This window comes from Podarcis cretensis (genome assembly GCF_951804945.1).
Source record: "Podarcis cretensis genome assembly, chromosome: 12".
In the NCBI taxonomy this organism is placed as follows: domain Eukaryota; kingdom Metazoa; phylum Chordata; class Lepidosauria; order Squamata; family Lacertidae; genus Podarcis; species Podarcis cretensis.
Genome location: NC_137181.1, coordinates 33,952,192 through 33,970,607, shown reverse-complemented (window position 1 = coordinate 33,970,607; position 18,416 = coordinate 33,952,192). Strand labels below are relative to the sequence as shown.

At 42.5% G+C, this 18,416-nt stretch overlaps 1 protein-coding gene and 1 long non-coding RNA gene across 6 annotated transcripts in view; one reads left to right on the top strand and one right to left on the bottom strand.

The window, feature by feature from the left end:
• LOC307199859 overlaps positions 1 to 18,416 on the top strand; it is a 531,299-nt gene that overhangs the window by 160,778 nt on the left and 352,105 nt on the right. The gene's annotated exons all lie outside the window — the stretch shown is intronic.
• The window catches only part of HDAC9 (histone deacetylase 9), a 474,032-nt gene that overhangs the window by 334,036 nt on the left and 121,580 nt on the right, over positions 1 to 18,416 (bottom strand). Inside the window, exon 1 of one of the 5 annotated variants that reach the window (XM_079947889.1) lies at positions 1,157 to 1,302. The exons of 2 other annotated variants lie outside the window; for them this stretch is intronic. In XM_079947889.1, the coding sequence (XP_079804015.1) occupies positions 1,157 to 1,271 (115 nt within the window). In that variant the 5' untranslated portion in view covers positions 1,272 to 1,302. Of the gene's footprint in view, positions 1 to 1,156; positions 1,303 to 18,416 lie in introns of those variants that run through there. 2 more of the 5 variants (XM_079947888.1, XM_079947895.1) reach the window with 2 other exon arrangements.

Below are 18,416 nucleotides of genomic sequence, written 5' to 3'. Positions count from 1 at the left end.
GTTCTAATCCCTACACTAGCACAAAAATGAGCTGAATACAGCCCCAGTATAACTTGTTTGGGGAATGTGTTGTGCACAGCATTCCACCCACAGGCACAGGAGATTTTTCAACAGGGTTTTGTAGCTCCCCACTTGTGGTAGCTGTCTCCTGAGCTCAGAATAGAAACTTTGGTGGTTCTTAATGCTCACCCTTTATACGAAGGGAGGCCTTAGGACCCCAGGGTTTATCTCCAGTGATCTGAATCTAAGCCCAATAAAAACTCAACTCATTCTGTCCCTCCTCACTGCTACCAGCGGGTCTCCAAATCTCCCACGTATTCTGCTTACCTGGCTACAGATAATGATGATCTACACTGTATCAGAGACATGAAGAACTGGAAAATGCTATGTTGCCATCTAAACAGCAACGGTCAGGTACCTTGAGAAGGGTACCAGTGGTACCAGTGGTGGGAGGATCAGCCCATTGTGCCCTGGACCCAAGATGACTCTGATTGACTTAGAATAAGAATAGTTCTTTGTCTGCTGTGCCAATTCAGGTCAAGTTCCTTCACTAACATAAGCATCAAAAGAAAAAGTCCTTCCCTAAATGGCAATGGTGGGGGGTAACAATATATGGAAAGAAGGAAAGGAAGAGGCAAATGAGACAATAGATGACTGAGAGAAATTACAGCACTTAGGTTTGGATTCAGTTGGGGAAGGGGACACAGTGTATCAAAGAAAGGGGACAAAAATAGTATCTACATTCTCTTCCCTTTTCTCTCTGCCACTAGCTTCTCAATTTTGGTCTAATTATGTGCAAGATATTTTGTTATGGAGAAACTGGGGGGAGGGGTTGAAAGGGAACAAGGCTCCTTGTTCCCCTTTCATAATTAGCTCAAGAGACACCCAGATGTTTGCTAAAGGCTACAAAAGCATCATGAAAATCAGTGCGACACCGGCGTGTTTCAAGATTTGCCACAGTTCACAACCAATGATCAATCTGTCCCCACCCCACCCCCTCCACACCCATCCATGACCACTTGGCTGGCATCTGGCACCATGTCTGCATCAGCAGAGGCAGCTGGAGCCCTGCCACCGAGTCTGCTCACGGCGCATACCAAAAACAACCAGCTTGTGGGCACTGGGAAGGAGGAACAGGGAGGCAGTAGACACTTACCAATATTGCACATTCCTGGAAAGGGTAGCCAGATGGCTGGTAGGCTGCCAAAGCAGACACGACACCGGGCACTCTGGCCATCCTGCTGAGAGAAGCTGCCGTTGGTTTTCGCCATTCTTGGTCCCTGACTGTTTTAAGAATCGACTTAGTGGTTGTGCTGCCTGACAAGGAGCAAAGTGTGGTTGTCTGCATAACGCAAGGGAAGAGAACTTAGCTGGGGTGTTCCTGAGGGAAGAGAGGAACTGGCTTCATCAGGGACTTTCCCCTTGTGCTATGGCAGGGAGGGAATAGCTAGCAGTGTTTCTGAAGGACGTTGCAAGTACAGTGGTACCTCTGGTTGCGAACGGGATCCATTTCGGAGTCCCGTTCGCAACATGAGCAGAATGCAACCTGCATCTGCGTGTGTGCGGGTCACGGTTTGCCATGTCTGCGCATGCATGTGATGTCATTTTGCACATCTGCGCATGTGTGAGCGGCGAAACCCAGAAGTAACCCTTTGCGGTACTTCCGGGTCGCCACGGGATGCAACCTGAAAAAACGTATCATGAAACAAACACAGCACGAGTTATGAATGTGGAGATGGAGGGAAGAAATCTGGTAGGCAAGAAGGTGTAAGCCAGGGATAGGAATTTTTTTTTTTCAGCCTGAGAGCTGCATTCCTTTCCAGAAAGCCTTCCAATAACTCAGAGCCTCTGTACGCTTCAGGTTGTTTCTGCTCCCAGCTAAAGGCACCATCCTTTCCTGCTGGCTTGTTCATATGGGTAGATTCATTCCAGTGCTGGATATAAAGAAGAACCTTTTTCAGTATTCTTTTCTAGGCAGTCTTCCAAAGGCCATATCCCAGTAGTGGGCAGCTCAAGAGGCAAATGTTGGTGGAGGCAAAAAAGCAAATTTTACCACTATGTAGTAGGCTAGTTTCTACACATACCTACACACCTCTCTAGCCTCCACTTAGGAAAATGAGAGAAATTACCATAATTCAAGGACATATTCCAGTTAGGTAAACACACCTGGGGGGCAAAGCAGATCCTGGGGTTGGAGGAGGTGTGACAAGGGGGAGTTCTGAGGATCTGAGAGAGAAGCTGGGGGGGGGGGTGTCACATTTTGTCCCTGAGCCTGAGGTTCTCCACCTCTGATTTAAGCAAAGTCATGTTGTATATATTGCTTGCAATGCCTGGATAATCAGAGTGAGATATATGCATGCATTCTGACAGAGGGGATATATGGATGGGCAGGTGTCTATGCCCTATCTTCATGCAACTATAAGAAAAGAGCACTTGACTTTTCCAGCTTGACCTCTAGAATTTTTAAAAATGTGATAGGGAGATAATGACACACATTCTAAATGTTGCACACAATTAGCAACATGCAGCCTGCTGAGCCAGGAAATGTAGCAGGATGTTCTAAAATGAGGCAATATGAGAGGGGATATTTTTGTAAACTGCCCTAGGAATATGACTGAAAGTGGGGCTAAGGGGACAGGTGTGGGTGGGTGCAATGAATGGCATTTCAGGATTGGCTAATCCCCAAGAGTTAGCTTTTTATGCTACAGATTTCTTAAAGCCTAAAATCATTACCTTTGGAAGTTGGCAAGCTAGTTCTTTATCATTTACTTAATATAACGGTCAGCCTCTTTGATCAATGGATTAGAAGTTACAAATCTGCCAGACAATTGAAGCACTCTAGGGCTTGTTCCAGGGAAAGAAATGGAACAGCTACAGGTTTCCTTGTCTTTCACTAGCGTTACGTACATTTAACTGTGCAGCTTATAGCCCAAAACAAGTCAATTGGTTTTATGAGCTTTGACATTCTGATATACTAAAGCCACGGGTCTCAGTGCCCCAACATTCCTGGGAAAGGGCCAAGGTGTCACTGAACACCTTGCAAGTTCCAGAAAAAAGTCAGGAGTGCAGGAAGCTGCCTTATACCCAGGGCTTTTTTTCAGCCAGAACTCACCTGAACCCAGTTCCGGCCCCTCTCAGGTGGGAGCCATTGCCATTATAAGAGAACAGGGGAGGTGTTCATCATGAGTTCTGGACCTCTTTTTCTAGAAAAATAGCACTGTTTATACCAAGTCAAACTACTTGTCCACCTAGCCCAGTACTGTCTACTCGGACTGGCAGCAACCAACTAGGATCAAGCTGCAAACTGCCCCAACGTACTGCATGCTAATATATTTTCTTCCTTTTTTAAATATATATATATATATATTAAAGGTTTCCTTTGCTTACGAAAGCACATGCATTGTCTCTTTTTTTCGGGTTGTAGAGTCTTTTCTATATATCAGTTGCAATCGATGCGAGAACTTAGTCTTGTAGACAGTATAATCATCTTAGGTTCCTTCTGCACCACACAGTTAAAGTGGCATTAGACCCCTTTAAACAGTCATGGCTTCCGCCAAAGAATCCTGGGAGCTGCAATTTGTTAAAAGTGCTGCGAGTTGTCAGAGATTTCCACCCCCCCTCACCAAGATGCAGTTCCCAGAGTAGTTTAATAATAAAATTGGGGGGCTCTGGGGAAGCTGTTTTAAGTGTATACTGCAGAATGGTGCCTTAGAGTCAGGCAGCTTTTCCAAGGCAATCAGATAGACTTTCCCCCCATATAGGAATTCCACAGTGACACCAACTTACACCATTCATATTCAATGCATAGAACAATTAGTTTCAAATTTTCTAATGCAGGAGATGATGCTACAAGCCCAGGAGAGCCTGGATGCTGTGTTTCAATGCGGCAAAAATGGTGCACTGCTAAGACCACAGATGTTCACAAAACAGGGAAGAAGACATTCATTCCATCAACTGAAGTAAACTCTCACCCTCTTCTTTTTAAAGGGAGTATTATGCATTTTTAAAAACGAATTTTCCTGCAGTATGTACCGCACTGATCACAGTCACATTGTATGTCTCCATGTGTGTGCTTCAAATATTACAATACAAAAAGGCATCTCTTCAGGGGGGAGAAAAACCACATGAAAATGGGTTGGGAGGTAGCCTGGGAAACACGATTACCTTGGCAATAACCTAGGGGTGTACTGCTTTGAGGGAGCATATTATTTCCCAAGCCAAAAAGATATGTATCTGCTTTTTAAAAAGAGAGCGAGGAAAGCTGCCATAAGGAACTGCAGGTTTCAGCAACGTGATTGGAAAAAGGCCTCTGTGTTCATAATTTTACTTTCAATGCCATGTTCATGCAGCAAGCAGTTTCAAATGTAAATATGCTTGAACAAATTCAGTGCCACAAAGGAGAGACTTTTTGAAATTATTGCTACCACATTATGACTTTATTTCGCAAAGGGATTTGAAGACATTTAAAAAGGCCTTCTAGAAAAGCTGGGTTGGTTTCACACACACACACACACAGACACAGAGAGAGAGAGAGAGAGAGAGAGAGAGAGAGAGAGAGCTTTTTTAAACAAAGCAATGTGGGATACAGAACGTGCTTATCTCCACAGCAGTCATTTGGGATAGAATCAGAATTTAAATAGGATGCAAAAAAAAAGCTACTTTTCAAGGGATAAATTAATGTGAAATTTCTCGGGAGGAAAAATAAGAAGAAAAGGCAGCTGTTTGGTTTACCATATCAAAAAAGAAAGGAAATACTTGATTACACTGCACCCATGGTTTAAAGTTAAGCTAAGGCAGCACGAGTCTGACTGGTAAACATCATTTAGCTCATTCTTAAGAGGCTTAGGGAATGCCACTGTTAAAATGTTTTGCAGCCCATTCCTGCAACAGCCAATAGGATGGAGGGGAGTTAAGTGCATATGAAAGAAATCAGAAAAAAGAGCTTGAATCGCTTTTTGAAAAAAACGAACACCCTTCTCAAAGGATTTGCTACTTCAATCCATGAAGATGTATCCCTGAACTGCATCAGTGTGAGTATCATCATAAAATAGGGAGACTTTCCTTGTTATGACTTTATTAAATCCAAAGCATATTATATGAGAGCATTAGATTTACTAGAAGCTTGTTCAGCACCTGAGGTCCTCAGAACAAATCCAGCTCCTTTATTTAAATGCAACAGCAATTCTTTATCTTTCTCCTTATGATTGTTAAATATGGCAAATGTCATTATTTATAAGACTAATTAATTAAAGTTGGTAGTTGCTGCAATACCAAATGGTCTCTGGGCAACTCACAGCAATTTTAAACCATATTAAAGCTTAAAGCAATGACAACAATATTATAATATTACAAAAAGCATGATCAGCAGTTCAATAATTAAGACATATCTCATGTAATCAAATATCTGGGAGAAGGAGGGATAAAATAAATGCAAAAAAACCAACAAACTGTCCACTACCAGTTTCCAATCAGTTTTAAAACCATGAATTAGACACACACAGACACAGGAAAAAAATAAAAAGACAGTTGGTTCCAATAAGGTTATGCAGCCTCGGCCCAGATTCAATTAAACCAGTGTGCTAGTGGAAGCCTATGCAAACCTCCTGATAGCTAGTGGCATCCCCCAGCCCCCACCTAAGACATGTTCCTAAATGCTTTTTGCTTGTTTCCAAAAACAAACATCCTCTGTGACCACAGATGAAAAAAGGACCATTGTATTTTGCTATTAATAAAAATACAGAAGTGTTGAAAAGGGATGTATGAGACCCAGCTGGTTTCACTATACTTGTCCTCCCTCCCACCACCACACATCAGAGCACAAGTTAAAGGCAGTTTTGGTCATGAAAGGATGGTCCCCAATTTCCATTGACTCTCCCATCTGGCATCAGTTCCCCCACACCATATTTCACACTTTGAGACCATGTGAAGGTACATCATGCACTCCCAAGTGTCACAACATGGGATGGAGAGGTGAGGGAGACATGGCACATTGGTAGAGCAAACGCTTTGCATACAAAAGATCACAGGTTCAATCCCTAACATCTCCAGTTGTAGGAGATGCTGGGTGATACCCATGCACAAGACCCCCAAAGCCACCGCCAAACAAAATAGTCATAGGATAGATGGACCAGCAGTCTAACTCAGTACAGGGTAGCTTCAAATACTCACTAAAGAGGCAGCCACAGATTGACTTTTATTTATTTAGAAGTGCCACCAATGATTGACAGAGAATGGTATGTGCAGCCTGGTCCAGGATCTTAATCACCCTACCTAAGGATCCTGTTATGAACCCCTATATTATGATAGAGCTCAACAGTGTCAGCTGGAATTTCTGGGATTTTACACACACATATACCCCAGTGAACTTTGAATAGACAACTATTCTTTACATTCTTTTTGAATGCAAGTCTTAAAGTAAAACCTTCCTATACAATGACTCAACAAGTCCAAACTGGCAAAAATGTAAACTTCTTTTGAAGTTTAAAAGTTCAGAGTCATTAGGAAATTGGAGCTAACCTCTATGCAACTTTCTGATTCTCTACAGATACTCAGAATGGAACAGATCTCATTAAAAGGCCCAACAACAATCTATTTCTACTAAGGGACTTTTGCAGGTCTCATATTCCCATAAATACTGAGACGTCGCTCTCAGTCTTGCCTTACTGGAAACATCTAAACAGAATCTGAAAGATGTTGTAACTCAGAACCTCTCTTCTGGAAAGAACTCTGTAACTTGTATCATAGGATCAGCAAAAGCTGGTGCCAGTTGTGACTGGTAGGAGAGAAATCAGGGGCCCAAAATTAATAGAATCAAGTCAAGGATAGGTGGAGCCAACTAATTCTGGTTATGTTCCCATTCTCTTCCCTGCTGAATTCTACAAAGGCAGCTCTAAGGAGGAAGCTGACAGCCATTGCTACTTCTTTGACTGGTCTTAAGTAAGGGGGCAGGCAGGTAGGTGCTGCCTAAGGGCAGACTAGGGGGGCAGTACCCCACACGCTCTAATGGACCATCCTCCATCCTGCTTATTATGAGGGACTGCGGTTATTATTACCAAAAGAAAATGAGGAGACTTCCAGCACTGCTGAAATGTGTTGCTGAATTTTCAAAGAGAAGGAGACAAACTCACCCAGCAAAGGGCAAATGGACCAAAAGCAGAAGACAACTTTTCTTCTACCCATTCAGAAAACACAAACTCTTGCTCCTCGGATCTCATCACATTTAAAGCCAGCAGCTTCTATATGTCACTGAAGCAAACTGTGATAGATTGAAGTTCTTCACTATTCCACTAACTCCTTAATTCCACTACCGCCTTAATTGCCATGGGGGAAAAGAAATTGCCATCATACTTCAAACATCTAAGATTAATAACAAATGCAGAGGATAATTAAATAGGGAGATTTAAACCCAACTAAATTCATCCATTTATTACACACTTGGTTGCCTGACTAAAATTAGGTAACTATTCTGAATATGACTGATGAGAAATAATAGTAATGAAGGAACATTTTTTTATTTTTAAAAAAGCACAGGACAAAGATAAGTACTTGCCCTAAGTGCATTTTTTGCTCTTGTTTACAAAGACATTCCATCTTGCTTTGTATGTGGTATGTGTGATTGCAAGGCATAAATGGAGCACACTGTTAATTAGTCAACACAAGCAGGATCATTTGTTTTTGCTCATGTTTAGGCTTTGATCTAAATTTCTCTTGCAATTCCTGTCAAGATTGTTTGTCACACTTTCACACAATAAGTGAGCAGTATCGGAACTGCTAAGCCCATATCCAGCCACTTCTGCTTGACTCGTCTTGCGCTATGTGTCTTGAAGGAGAGGAAGGTAGCATTTGATGCTCTGCCTCAAGCAGCAAGATGTCTTTCCAGAAGGCACATCTGAAATCTCCTTTCCCAGGCCACTCGGAAAAAGATAGAGGTTGCATTGCAACTGGTAGAGGGACACCAGTGAACACAAAGATGGGCTCCATTTGGGACTGTTAAAATAGGAACTATGTTCACTGCCACCAGCTGCTGGGAACTGCAACTGAGAAGGGTGATGTTGGGCTAGATGGGCCTTTGGCCTGATCCAGCCTGGTTCTCTTTACATTCTCAAGGCTTCCTGTTGCCCCCTCCAAGGGTCTCTTGTGGGATGGGTTTCTTAATAAGACATCTGCTAATGAAAGCTGCCTTTAACCGTGGTGGTGACATTCTGCAGAATTTTCTGAAACAAAAGTGCTCCAGGCCACGTTTTGGAAACAAAAATATATGAAACTCAGCAAAAATATATTTTAGAAAATGTTGGGAAGGAAATTGTCTTTGCCATTTTTTTTTAATGTTCAAGGAACGTAGAATGAAAATAAGAGCTGATAGTTTCTGGAACATTTTCTATACTCAGAGTTTTGCTTTTGATGTTGCCAGCTTCATATAGCTAGGAAGACATGTGTGTCTGAGCGCCATGGGAGAGTACAAAAAGAAATTGAAAATAAGCTCCTGTGTTTAGAAAAAAAATTGCATGGTCTGAGCAGAGGTTTTGTGACTAAACAAAGCCATTGTGAAGAAGCCATGCCCATGGAAGAGAACATTTTGTGGTGGATGTGGCTGCTGGTGGCGCATGGATTGCTAATGCTTGTAATAGAGCTGCCAAGTGTCCTAGAGAAATCATAGACAGAGATAAGCCAGGGAAGCAGAGCAGAGGAGTGTGGAGAAACAAAGCAGAGCCAGGAAGACTCTCTTGTTCAGGGAAAGTCCCAGTCTAAACAGGAAGCCTTTTATAGCCCTTTCTGTCCTGGTGGACCCAAAAGCGAGCCGGGGTGGGAATTCCGAAAGCTCACCGGAGAGGGCAACCACAAATCCAACCCAAGATTGGTTCTGACCCTGGTGCGCACACAGAAATTCCTCTCTCAATTTCACTCTGCTAGTGCAGTTGTTACCTTCTGTTCAAGATTTAAGAAGTAGGAGGTGGAATATGAGATTCCCAATGAACGTCACTGTCAGGGAACTGCCATCAGCTCAAAGGCGAGAGGTGGAAGGGCAGTTGGGTTACAAGGAGCCTCCAAAAATCGTGAGAAGCAGCCCTTCCTCCGCGGAGGAGAGAAGCCACGCCTCCAGTGGGGAAGGGATGCAGGGCTCAGAGGATGCAAGGGAGAGCCACAGCACCGAGCAGGAGCAAAGCGGGGTGGGAGGCAGGTCCCCCTTTGCCCACACCCTCTCTGCGCAGTTGGTTTATGCGCAGAGAGGAGAGGCGTAGGATGGGGGTCAAGAGACTACTCTGCTGGGGAAACTTTAAGGACCGCCCACTCCCAGATTCTGCTAGTGACTGAGCAAGACATGGAATTGAGAAGTTCTGCACTGTGAATGTTTTTGCACCGATAATAAAGCCTTTGAAAAGACCAGTGGGGGTCTTGCCTGTTCGCTCTCGAGCAACCACGCCAGCACACTTAACAGTCACCCTAGGTAGAATCATGGTGCTGAGGCAACATTTCAAAAGGTCCCGTAGAAGGGAGGTATTTCTGAGCCCTTCTACTACTTATATATGTAAAATGTGTGTTATTACCATAGGACTGTGGCCTGTCTCCAAATATGTGAGTATAGTCCATGTTGTTCTGATAGTATCAAAGGATTGAAATTTGCATCCTGGGGCAAACTAGCATTGCCAAGTTGTATTTCAAGAACGTGGGCACTGGAGGTGGCTCATATAAAGCGTTTCATGGGAATGTGGTCCTTATTTTCTATGTGGGTATCTGATACAAACAAAGCCTGCACAATATGTGAACTACTAACCTGGGGTAGAAATCTTTTTTTCAGCTGAAGGGCTGCATTCCATTCTGGGCACTCTTTTGAGGGCCACATGTCAATGGTGGGGCTGCTCATAAATTATTGCGTTTGTGCAATTTGCTAATTTCCACACATACGCACCACCACAGACTGTTCTCCAAAAAGAGGCATGGTCAGAGTTGAGGGATTTATTCTAGCTAGGCATAAAACACTGAGGGTGTGAAGCAGGTCAAATGAAAGATTTCCGAGGGCCAGATGTTGAGGTCCCCAGCCAGAGTTTTCACATAACTGTAGTAAGCCATAAGCAGCACCCCATTTAGGCTCAATCAATTTCTAAGGCTAAATGAATCTACTGCCTTTCTAGGACTGCAAAAATGGTGGAATTCTAAACCACTTCCCAGGCCCCATTGGTTGGGTGATGGGTTGCATTAGGTCACAAACAATACAGGCCTAAGAATAAGAATAGTTTTTTCAAGTAATGTAAAGCCTTTGGAACTTTGCAGGCTGGTCAGAAATAGTATAAAGACAGCAAGAACCAAAGTGTTTTGTAGGTTGGTGCAAGGATAGATGCCATGCTGGGAAACCCTAGCAGAGAAGTGAAACTTCAAGCAGCAGTTATTCTGAGTTCTGCAGTGCTAGGAGTGTTGGGCAAAGTTCATTTGTTCCACACTTGTCTCCTGTGATATCATTTTACAAAGGTTGCAGCAGCAAATATTACAAGCATGCACCTCATACTCTTCAGATCATACCATCATGTGCCTTGCTTTTGGTGGTACATGACATATAAATCATTTTGGGGATCTCTGGACACCAAAAACAAAGTTTTGAGGAACAGGTTTATGCTAGGACCTAAAATGAAAGTCCCAAATAGATATGCAGGTAAGAAACTTGGGGATGAACTTTGCAATCCACAGCATCAATTCAAAGAAACAAAGTAATGCCCTCAGGAACAACACTGGGAAATGTAATGGTAAACAGAGATACATGCAATCCTGGAAACAAACATAATTGTCTTTTTATTAGAACTGGGAAGCGAAAATGAGAATAAGGGGAAATGAATGGAACTAATCAGGCAAAGCTAGATTCAGTTGGCAGCCTGAAAAGCAAATACGCACAGTGAAAGTATTTTTTAAAAAGAAAATAGTAATTCCATTATAATAATAGTTATGCACACATGCTATATGTATGGCTCTAATCCATCCAAAATGTTGTCTCAGCACTCACACCTCTGTGCCAGAATGTTTTCACTGCATTGTTTCAACTTCCTTCACACACACACACAAAGGTGAAAAGTTACCATTAAAATAGGTTAAAATAACTCCAGAGGTTTGGAGAGAAGAAACATGAGCCACAAAGGTTCTGCTAAAACTCACTCTTTCATCAACCCACCCTATTGAGCTCACTTAATCAAGAGGGTGTGTTTTATATATATTGGCAGACTGAAGTATTAAGAAAATGAATCTCAACATGAAATGAACTTTCTGCCTTTTTCAGATTGGGCAAGATTATTACATATTTTGGATATTAAAACTGCAAAAGTGAAATAAATCTTTTCTATAGACACATTATATACAAAACATAGACACCATGAAAACACAGAGCAGGATGCTACTTCCCCAGTGTACAGCTAGGGAACTGGGAGGGAGGAGAGGGTGCTGATAGCCACCTCACATATTCCAGGATCAAAACAGGTGAATTTAAATCTTGAAGAAAATAACATTGCCAGCTCACATTAACAATGAAAGTAATCTATCAATCCTGACATCAAGCCGTGACAGGAAAGAGTCAAGGGTCAAAAAGATCAAGGGTCAAAGGAGCTTGTGGTTGGCACTTTGGGCCTCCCCATCAAAAACAACACACCTTCTGGCCTAATTTTATCCTCATTAAGACTTGAGATGCATATGAGAACGTGGTTTTTTCCAGACCAGTTCTTCTGACACCTCCAAATCTATATTTTATGAAAATCTGTCTAGCAGATACAAGCTGTTGCTTTGGAAAGTTTTGTTTGAAGAATATTCCAAGTTTGAACAGGGCAGGGGGGTTTCCCACAGGTTCATTCATGGGCATTTACCTCAGTGGGTGTTACATATGCTTTCTGGGCTGTTTGAGATATGCCTTCTGAGTGATCTGCAAATTTCCATATGCCTATAATTTCCAACTGCACTATGCAACTGGTAGTCAGAAATTACTGCGGTGCTATTACTCAGTCACTTGATTACACTGCAATTTCTGTAAAAGCAAGCTGATAACTGTTTAAGGGCTGGGTAATTTATACATTTGTTGTTAACTATTTTAGGATTACCTAATGCTTGAGAGAAAATCATAGGCATAACATGCCTTCCCTTTTGCAGAACAGGAGGCACCAAATACCATGCACTTCAAATGGTAACTGAAGACTCATCTGCTTTGACAGGCTTTCCTTGATCTTTAAGATGTTCTTAAAGTGTGTTGCTATTTTTATTTTTATTTTTGCCTTTTTAAAGATTATTTTATTATATGGTTTGTATTTCAGTTTCATTATTTGATTTATGCACACACATACCGTATTTTTCGCCCTATAGGACGCACTTTTTCCCCTCCAAAAATGAAGGGGAAATGTGTGTGCATCCTATGGGGTGAATGCAGGCTTCAGGAGAGCCCCACCGCCAGCCCCACAAACTCGGGGGACAGCGGGAGGCGCAGCTCACCTTTCCCGCTGTCCCCCGACTTGGTTAGAAGGCTGGCGGGGGGGGGAGAAGCCTGCTCCTCCCCATCGCCAGCCCCGCAAACTCGGGGGACAGTGGGAGAGGCGCAGCGCGCCTTTCCCGCTGTCCTCCGACTTGGTTAGAAGGCTGGCGGAGGGCTCCCCCCTCCTCCAGCCCCGCAAGCTCCCAGAGTGATGCCAAAGCTGCACGCAGCTTCGGCATTGCTCTGGGTCCTGTTCTGGGGGCTGGGGAAGCTCGGGCTTCCCCCTCCCCCAGTCCCGTGCCTGGGGGGGGGGAATATTTTTTTTTCTTTATTCCCCCCCCAAAAAAAAAAAAATCTAGGTGCGTCCTATGGACCGGTGCGTCCTATAGGGTGAAAAATACAGTACATTCTGTTATTTGCCCAGTTCACATTTTGGTTTGCAGCAAAGTGAGCACTTTCTATTCTGGTTTATGCGAGATGCAGAGAAGTTAACTCTTTATTCAAAGAAATGACACACAACTCGGCAACACTTCCCAGTAAGTCTTGTCCCCACAGAGCAGTTGCCAGGACGGATGGTCCCTGCCTTCAACCCCTTCTAAGGTTCCTCCTCTGCCAGATGTTTCCCAAGCAGTCTCAAACTGTGTATGGGCATCTCTAATCTCTGTTCCGCTCTACACATCACTCTGCATGTCCTTGGAGACTTGAGATTCCAAGATTCTCTGTATGTGGTAGGGCAAATACTTTAACTGATGCTAAAGGGAAACCTAGGAGCACTAACAATGGTTACTTGTTACACTGAAACCTGGCCAAACCATGGTTATTCTTAACCATGGTTTGGTGAATGAAAACACATATACTTTTACATGAAACATTTGTCTGCTGCAGCAGCAAGCCATAGGACTGACAACATATTTTAAGTGTGCTAATCCTATCTAAACACTCAAAAGCTGCAATTCTCTGACATTACCTAGAAATAAAGACCAGGAGGCTTACTTCTGGCTAGAGCTGTATAGGATTGTGCTGTTACTTAGAATTGTTGAGTTGAAAGGGATCCCCAAGAAATTTGTTCCACTGAAACTGAGAAGTCTGCTTCCAGGTAAATGTATGTAAAACTCAGCTGAATCAAGGCTTAAGAAGCGACTAGTATTTCCCCCCTGGATATTCTAATAACTTTAAGAAAGTGAGTTAGCACTTCATTTGCATGTAGTAAATGTTTAGGGAAGCTAGCAAATGTTTAACCATTTCTCACCCATGGGAACTGCCTCCCCCCTCCCCGAAACAAGGATCCTCCCATGCTTAAGAGTTAATTTGCTCATCTACTGTCTGTCTGCTAGCTGAACAGTATTTGGGTGGAACCTAAAATGTGTTACTTGTCCTTTCAGAGAAAATTGCCAAGGCAATATGACAGTCCTTACCTGGGTGCAATTATTTTTGCCTTTACTTTATTAGGAAATTGATCAAACTTACTGAGCAATCCAACCACTGACCCACCACACTCAAAGAGATTTGGATGGGGTGGAGGAGTTCCTCTGCCCAGCTGTGCTGAGCTGTGTCAGCAGGGAGACACCCCACCCCATCCACCAAAAGCTCAGGAGGGCTGAAGCTACTGCTGGCAGTATTAATACTGCTGGTAGCCAGCATAAAGCTCTGAAACAGGTCATTTCAGAGGGAAGGATCGTGAGCTGGCCCAGCAACCACAAGTTGCAGTAGGGGGCTGATCCAGGCCTATTAGCCACACCTGTCCTGGTGCTGGTATAGCAAAACAGCTTGCTTTCCCTAGCCAGTGTAATCAACAGGGCTGTGCAGGCAGTAGTGACTTTGCTGCTCCATTGAGCCATGCTGCTGTCCAGCCACAGTGCAGCTTGTGCCTTTACTCTTTCAGTAATACCCAGAAAAGAATGGGTCAGGGATATTTACATGACATTACATACACTTTATCGGGTCCTTTTACCATCCCTGAAAACTGGGTGTTGCATTACTAGAAGAAATGTGAAGCCTTGCACACTTACTTATATATATACACACACACCAGCTTCAACATTTATGTCACCGCAAGACACATATAAGCTATGCGTAGGTGGGAGAGCTGACAACAATCAATTTTTCTACATGACTGTCTGGAAAAAGGGAAAATTGTACGTAGATAATAAATAGCGTGGCAAGATGCTGCATGTATTATTAGCACAATAACTTGCACTGTTTGAAGTGTACAGGAATAAAGATAACTGAAGTTAATGTAAATGTGCCATTGACCTCTCAGTACCACAAACCAGTCATCCATGTGTACTAAATAAAAAGTGTCGCCTTGAAGACATCTAGCTTCTGCTATGAATATTTCTAGCACAGTCAACCCAATTTGAGCACAGAGAAATATTTTTGCTATTCTCAGCAACTCAGGCTTAATGTAGATGAACAAAACCCAGCTGTGTTTATTCTGCTTCATAAATCATCATCATAAGCCAGAGATAATGACAAAGGAAATAATCTAATTCTGACTTCTCGGTGTTTATTTTCATTTACAAATGGCATTAACTTAGAACTGGGAGACTTGCTTAAACCCAGAGGTACAGGAATAATCAAAATGGAACCAAAATAAAACTCTCATATGATAGTTAAGGAAAAGACTGCACTCTGAAATAACAGGAGTAGCTCTCTCCCCCACCCTTAAAATCAGGCACCTCATTACATTTTGGTTCAGTTCTGTGGAATGCACTGAACACATTTTAATAGTGCTTCAATAGGTTTTGCCCATGTGGCTTGTTACCATAGTGAATTCCGATTATGACAACCTCATGTCCTGTCACTAGAAGCACCTTTTGAAAGCCACAACACCTTGATCCAAAAATAGTAATCAGCTGCAGAAGCAGAGCTTTCCCAGACACTTTCTCAGCTGCCTTAGCTTCTGCAGTTACAAAAAGACATGCACATCGTCATGGCATGGTGGGCTTAGCATGCTCAGCTTTGTGAGCACCCACCACCTGTATGGGCACGGCTCAATCCAGTCTAGCCCTTGTCAGTGTTGATTCAGCCAGGTATCTGCTTGGCCAGCATGAGGAGCAAAATTAGTGTGTCCTGCGGCAGTGGATTCAAACCAGTGTTCAGCAGTGGTTGGGGCAGAGGGAGCAGAGGCAGTGTCCTCTCAATGATGCTTGTTAGGATGGGGTGGAAAGTGGCGATGGTAAGGTCAAGAGAGTTCCTGGTTGATGGTGGTCCTATATGCCTGCCTGAACCTGCAGGGTTGCCAATGTTGACCTCCTCCTCTGACCTCACTCCACCCCAATCTGACTAGTGCATGCTACCATGGGAACCAAAGTATGTGCCAGAAGACAAATGCAACAATTTGGTCAAGCTGCTAAAAGGAGCATTTCCTTTCTTTAGAATTCAAGTGACCCGATCACCTGTAGGTGCATCAGTCTCATTCTAAAGCACTCATAGATGGTCTGGTCCAAAATATAGGGCGTTTCAGGAAGGTATCAAACTTTCACTTTAATGAGCTTTGCTTTGAATCTTAGGGACTGTACTAATATCCTGCATGAAGAATTCATACTGCTAAGTGGATTGATAGTGCATCCCTATGCAGTCTCACTCAAAAGTAAATCATGCTGCACCCAATGAGCCTTTCTTCCCAGTGGACAAAGAAACAACAATAACTCACCTTCATGGGTTCCTTAGCGGATAAATCTGATTTAAAGCATCAATTACATACAGCCTGCAGGCTGTAGAAAGAAGAGCAGTGAAGCAATAGCTAGACCATCCAGTTCTCAGATAAAGGATGGCTATCCCACCTTTCACAAGGCAAGAGGTTCACTCTCTTTCTTTCACAGCAGTTCCCCAAATAAACTAAGTCTTTTGCTTCTTCTCAACAGCATTTTTAAGTGTGTGCTTTGTCACAGCTGCTACCTGAGAAAAACAGATCCAACGCTAGCAAGACACACTACCATTATATTGCTCATTTACAGCTATGGCAAAAGTGAGAGTGTTGAGGGTGGGGTGCGGGATTCTTAAAATAACAGTGTTCAGCCTTGCCAGAAGAAACATTTCCATTAGTGGTCAAACATGCAAGTGATCCTCATCTTCCTTTTTCCAAATTTCACAACAAGAAATTAAAAGTCTTGAACAGCCAAGACATATACATTCTTCTGTGTTTCTATAGGATTGCCAACAATTCCCTTCCTTTGTTGAAGACAATATTGATTTTCATCCTACCTCTTAACATCAAGAAAGAATGGAAACATATATGAGGCCTGGCAGTCTCAACAAGTGGCTAGTGATTGATCACCCATACAGTAGCTGCAACTCAAGAGGCCTTGCATTCAGCACAGATACATGTTTTTATGCAACCCATAAAACAGAAATATACCTTATTTTAAAAGAAATGCGAAGCAAATTTTGAAAATATGGAACCCATCCCATATTCAAGGCGTGAACCTTGAGACTAGGCACCACTTTACAACACGGATAATACTTGCTATAGGGAGAATACTTCACTGTTCGGAATCCATGTGTAAATCAAATATACTACATCACTTGTGATGGCACACAAACATCAACTATGTCATATGTGCATACACATAAAGAACATGAATTGAAAAGTCACATAAATTCATACCTTCTACACAAACACAATGGCATAAATATGGTCTGTGAGATGTTTTCCTTAATGACATGATCTTTGGGTAGAAATTCATTACATATGAAGTTGCCATAAATTGCTGCTTCTCTAGTTATAACAGGAGGAATTGGCTGCTTTCAAGTTTTATCTGTTTTAGCACCATTTCTTACAGGCTTGGAATCATGCCAGCTAGTACCCTGGGTGCTATTCCTAGTGGCCTCATGGAACAATTCTGCTATCTGTTCCTTCCAATGGATGAATAACTTTCAGGGTTGTACAGGCTAATCTTGTGCATATTCACTTAGAAATGAATACTGTTGTTTACATTGGGGTTTAGACCTAAGTGTCGATAAGATTGTAGCCTAGCTACCTGTCAGAAATAGCAGTGTGCAAAACTGCCCTTCAGTTAGCCAAGGCTTCCTTCTCTTCTTTTGCTCCTAGTCTAATCAATGGAAGTTTTGATTTCAACAGTTAAGAAATTCACTGACCTCTTCTGTCTTGTTAATGACACAGAATACATTGCACTAATCCAGCAGTGGACTACTGGTCAGGCTGTCTCTGTCAAGAAACAGCCACAGCTGTTGAACCAGACAAAGCTAGTAAAAGGCTTTGTTCCTCTAACAGCAAAAACTAGTTCAGTAAAAGATATCACTTTATGTACTTAACATATGCAGAGTAAGTGTGATATTCCACTATAATTTTTTTACAAATAAATCAGAGTGATTATCTAGGAGGGAAGTCAACCATCTGGAAAAACTGCATATTTAAGTCCAATTCTCTATATGCCATTAAGGCAGCAAGGTTTCCAGCAAATTGGCAGTTCTTCCCATAGTTATAAAACTGCAGTGCCAAAGTCCTCATTAGAAGGCTGGGGAATTCCACCAAACACTGGATATGAAACAGTACTTTCATTCTCTAAAAAGAAAGAAGCATTTTATCTCTAAAATAAAGCAGTAGTCAAAGCCAAACCATGACAGAGAGACTAAAAGAAGATATATATAACTCATGTTCCTCTCACTTCCAGATAACTATGTTTGAGATGCCCACAGACACAAGAAAATACTATTGGGAACTTAGACTAAGATTGGTGATGGTGTTTTTTATTGGTCAGATATGCCAGTAAAGAAAAGACTCCACCTTACACACAGTAGTAGCATTACTACCAACAGTATACCACTAACTGTAATACAAAGTAGTGGATACTCACCCATTCCATTTTACGGGTTAATGCCAAAGATTGAATTACTCCAGCTATTGTATATATTATGAAATTACTTTCTTTCTGGAGGTATAACCTACTTCTATTACATATTTTGGAAAGTGATTTTCTGTCTCTCTGTTCTCTATGAATCTGGGAGCCTCTTGAGATAT